Raw genomic sequence first — 4,472 nt, 5'->3', positions numbered from 1 at the left:
CTGTTTGCAGGAAATTACTCGTGGATAGATAATTGTCAATTTTAATTACGCTGCTGGGATTTAAATCCCGGGTTTTATACCCCTACCGAGATTTCACTCTTTGGCTTTCCCCTCTCTTTCTTCCTTTACCCCTTCTCCTTCTTATCTTCCTCCTCCTTCTCACTTCCATCCTCCCCTAATCCTCATACTGCTATTGTTTTTTCATCTTCTTCTACTTCTTATCGTGATTTTACTCCTCTTCTCATTCTGCCCCTCCGCCTTCTACAACTACCTCCTCCTTCTCCTCTTCCCCTTCTCATCCTCCTTCTCCGCCTTCTACAACTACCTCCTCCTCCTTATCCTCATCCTCATCCTCCTCCTCCCCTTCTCTTCCTCCTCCTCCTCCTCCTCCCCTTCTCATCCTGCTCCTCCGCCTTCTACAACTACCTCCTCCACCTCCTCCTCCTCCTCCTCCTCCTCCCCCACCTTCTACAACTACCTCCTCCTCGTTGTCCCCTTCTCTATCTAACCTCAACTATGCCTTGCTCCCTTTTTGAACTCGACCCCCCCCCGAGCGACGCAGTCTCCCTCTCTCACTCCATCTTCCTCTCTATTCTCTTCCCCCTCTCTCTTTCTCTTTCCTTGTTTCTCTCTCATTTCCTTCTCTGACTACAGCTCGCGCTATCTCTCTACTCTCTCTCCTCCCTCGTTTTCCTCCCCCGTCCATCATTCTCCTCTTCCATTCCCCTCGCCCTCCACCACACTAAATATACCCCACATTCTCGCTCGCTCGCTCCCTCGCCCGATCTCGCTAGCATAGCTTCATGTTTAGATGGTGTAGTGTTTCACATTTGCTCGCTGCGAGTTTCGCTCCCGCACAGCGCCGAGCATTCGTTGCTAGTCAGTAGTAGTGAGTCGATGTGTGTAAGTCAGTGCACCTGGCTTCCCAAGAATCTCTCCTTGTAGCAGTGTAGCTGGGCGCGAGGTACCCGTACTGTGTCGGAGCTTGCGGCTATAGTGTCTGTTCGTGGATGGTGCCTACGCCTGTGACTGCTATCGGTGGCTATCTCTCTCTCTTACACACACGGTGAGCTTTATCGTCTTTGATCGTTGCCTCGCGGTTGCGCATCCGGAGTTCTCTCTCGGTCTTCATCGGTTAGTCGTGTCTGGTCTATGTCGATGCCACGCCCACGTTCGGCTGGCGCGGTAACTGCGGTCGTTCTGGTTATCGTTGTCAAGGTTACCGTTGTCACGGTTGGCTGTGGTGACGGTTGTCGTGGTGACGGTTGTCGTGGTCGTGGTGACTGTTGTCATGGCTTCCGTTGTCACGGTAACTGTCGTGACGGTTGCTGTAATGACGGTTACCGTGGTGGTGGTTACTGTTGTCATGGTTTCCGTTGTCACGGTTACTGTCGTGATGGTTACTATGGTGACGGTTGTCGTGACAACAGTCATTGTTGTGATCGTGGTTGATATGATCAAAGCATTAGTCATTTTGGTTTTACATCGAACGAAAGCATAACAATGTTCACGCTCCCGTCTTTCTATCTATTCTAATCCAAGTTCGATACCATATCTGGCCATCGATACATGTATCAATAATCAATCAATCGCCGACGTATTACCTAATCATCGATTTCTAGGCGATCGGTTAGATCGTACCTCCCCTCGCACACATCGTTTGTCGTGCACGTGCGCGCGAGAGCAGCGACCTCCAGCGGCCAGCGTCATCGTCATGGATGAACTAGCGGACCTGGTCCTACACAAGGACACGCCCAACTCTTCATGGGGTTTCCGTATGCAGGGCGGCGTCGACTTCGATTGCGAGCTGATGGTCCAGAGGGTAATGTGTCATCTACACGCACGCGCACGCACGCACGCACGCACGCACGCACGCGCACACGCACGCACACACATACACACACACACACACACACATATACACACAAACATACACCGGGATGCAGCACGCAGTCTGGAAAGAAGCAGGGATATGGAGTAGAGAGAGAGACAGAGGTAGGAGTAACCATGGGTTAGGAGTAGCCGTGTCGTGGGTAGGAGTGTCTATCCACTGATAGGCGGTCTTGGTGGGTAGGGTGGCAGTGGATAGGGGGTGACAGTGGTAGCAGATGGCATGGTATATGGGATGGCAGGTGTAGGAATAGGCAGAGGTTGAGATTCGTGGGGCTGCGAGGTAGCTGGGCGTAGCAGTGGATAGGCGGGTTTAGGTGGTAGATATGGCAGAGGCTAGGGGGTGACAGGCGTAGAGGGCGGCATCGGTAAGGAGTGACAGTGGTAGGGTATGGCAGAAGGTAGAGCATAGCAGTGGGTAGATGTGGCGAGGGTAGAGAATAGTAGAAGGTAGGGGTGACCAAGGAGCTAGCAACTGTCAGTGATTTAGCTCACTGTGGGCCGCATAACAACGTCCTGCCTTTATACGAAGGATATAAATATAGGAAAAGTTTAAGCATGATTAGGCTTGATAGGTATTTGCAGGAGGGGCATAATTTGCATAATTGCATAATTTGCATAATTTGCATAATTTGATTGCATAATTTGCATAATTTGCATAATTTGCATCATTTGATGCATAATTTGCATAATTTGCAGGAGGGGAAGATGGGGAGAGGGGAGTCGAAAGATGAAAGAAGGGATGGGAGGAGATAGGAAAAGAGAAGAAGAGGATGCGGAGATGCGAGGAAGATGATACGAGGTTGAGGAGGAAAAGGAAAACGAGAATGCAGAGGGGATGGGAGGACAGAAGGAGAGACATTGGTAGCAGCGGAGAAGTAAGTGATCGGGAGATAGATGGGAGATGAGAGAGTGGTTAAGGAGAGGGCGGTTAAGGAGAGGGGCACACAGGAGAGGAGGAAAAGAGGAGAATCGCTGGCAGTGGATAGGCCAGGGAGTGGAGTCGTGGGGTAGGAGGAGAGGGGTGATTAGAAGGTGTGGTAAAGTAAAGGGCGGTAAAGGAGAGGTAGGAACAGAGGATATGGGAAAAGAAAGAGGAGCAGGCGAGAGGAAAAGGTAGAGTCAGATAGGCGAAGGAGGACAGGAGAAGAATCAGTGATAGCGCAGAGGGCGGCGAGGGAGAGGTAGAGGCAGAGACCATAGAGAGGGAGAGGGTAAGAGAAGAATCATTGATAGTGGAGAGAGGCAGGGGAGGGAGAGATCAGAGATGCTAAACCAAATAGAAGAATATTTTTTTGGCCACTCTCACTAAATGTCAGCATGGCTGGAATTTATGTGCCCCCCCCTCCTCCAGCTGCAAACGTTCGCGTTAAGTTGGGCAACAAAAACACTCGAATTCCAATTTTTACTTGCCCCCCTGACGATAGGCGCTTACTCCCATACATACAGTGTACTGCCTCACAAACACCAATCAAAGATTAATAATCACTAATGATCAATTAATTATAATCAACACATTTCAACGAACGATGAATAACAGAACAACACCAATAACAATATTTGATTGTATTTATAATCTTTAATCTTATAATTTTGATTATCATTCGTAAACCTTTATCGTTCCTAATACATTTTATTGCATTGATCATTTTTAAATATTGATTTTATTTAATCGATTATTGAATCAGTCACTTATCGATGAGCATTTAATCACTAGGCGATGCGCGACCGGATGCCGGGCGCAGATGTTTGAGACAAGACAGGTGACCGGGTGACACGCGGGGGATTAATTAAGGATCGCAATTAATACAATTAAGGATCGCAATTACAACACGATTACATTTAATTACTCAATTATTTTATGCATTTAATTAATCAATTAAGTAATCAATTAATTAATATCGCTGATTTAAAACATTTGCATATTTTCATCCGTCGTGTAGAGCCGTTACCATGGCAACACGCTGTCAGATTTATTACCATGGCAACGGCCAGCTCACTATAAGCATATCCCTGAGACATTATCTATTCATATACAATTGTTGTTGACGCGTTACCATGGCAGCGGGTGAGTTCGATTCGTTCTTTTCTAATAGATATCTCTCCACGTACTGCCGTCCACTAGGGGGGCGTTACTTCCACCTAGGTTTCAGACGCCCTCTGGCGGGATACGTCTTGCCGACAGGAAGGCGTCAGGAACTTTCCTGTTGAAATTTTCCCCGTCTAGCACTAACGACGCCGGGAAGACAGCACCTGTCACCACTAACCGATAAATTACTGCTAGCGCGCGCATGTCGGCACAGCGTTTTTCTAGCCATAATTAAAGCAGAGGGCGATATTTTTGACATCTGAATTCGTGCTGGTGGGGGAAAATGGAAGATCTATATCCAGTGCGAGGTCATATTATTGGGAGAGAAATTTTATATCCGGTTTGAGGTCATGCTATAGTGGGCGGGAAATTTCATATCCGGTTTGAGGTCATGCTATAGTGGGCGGGAAATTTCATATCCGTTTAAGTTACACGTCGTACGTGGAGTCCCAGCATGGAGGGAGAAAACAGCTGTGCAGGGCGTGACGTCATG

At 48.2% G+C, this 4,472-nt stretch overlaps 1 protein-coding gene across 1 annotated transcript in view; it reads left to right on the top strand.

The window, feature by feature from the left end:
* The first annotated feature begins 808 nt into the window (after positions 1-808).
* LOC106818731 (PDZ and LIM domain protein 3-like) overlaps positions 809-4,472 on the top strand; it is a 16,326-nt gene continuing 12,662 nt past the window's right edge. The window contains exons 1-2 of the mRNA XM_014823405.1: positions 809-1,066; positions 1,623-1,822. Coding sequence (XP_014678891.1) covers positions 1,715-1,822 — 108 coding nt within the window. The 5' untranslated portion in view covers positions 809-1,066; positions 1,623-1,714. The remainder of the gene's footprint in view (positions 1,067-1,622; positions 1,823-4,472) is intronic.

The sequence above is a fragment of the Priapulus caudatus genome, unplaced genomic scaffold, assembly GCF_000485595.1.
Source record: "Priapulus caudatus unplaced genomic scaffold, Priapulus_caudatus-5.0.1 Scaffold2466, whole genome shotgun sequence".
Lineage (NCBI taxonomy): Eukaryota > Metazoa > Priapulida > Priapulimorpha > Priapulimorphida > Priapulidae > Priapulus > Priapulus caudatus.
This window is presented reverse-complemented; position numbering and strand designations above follow the sequence as displayed.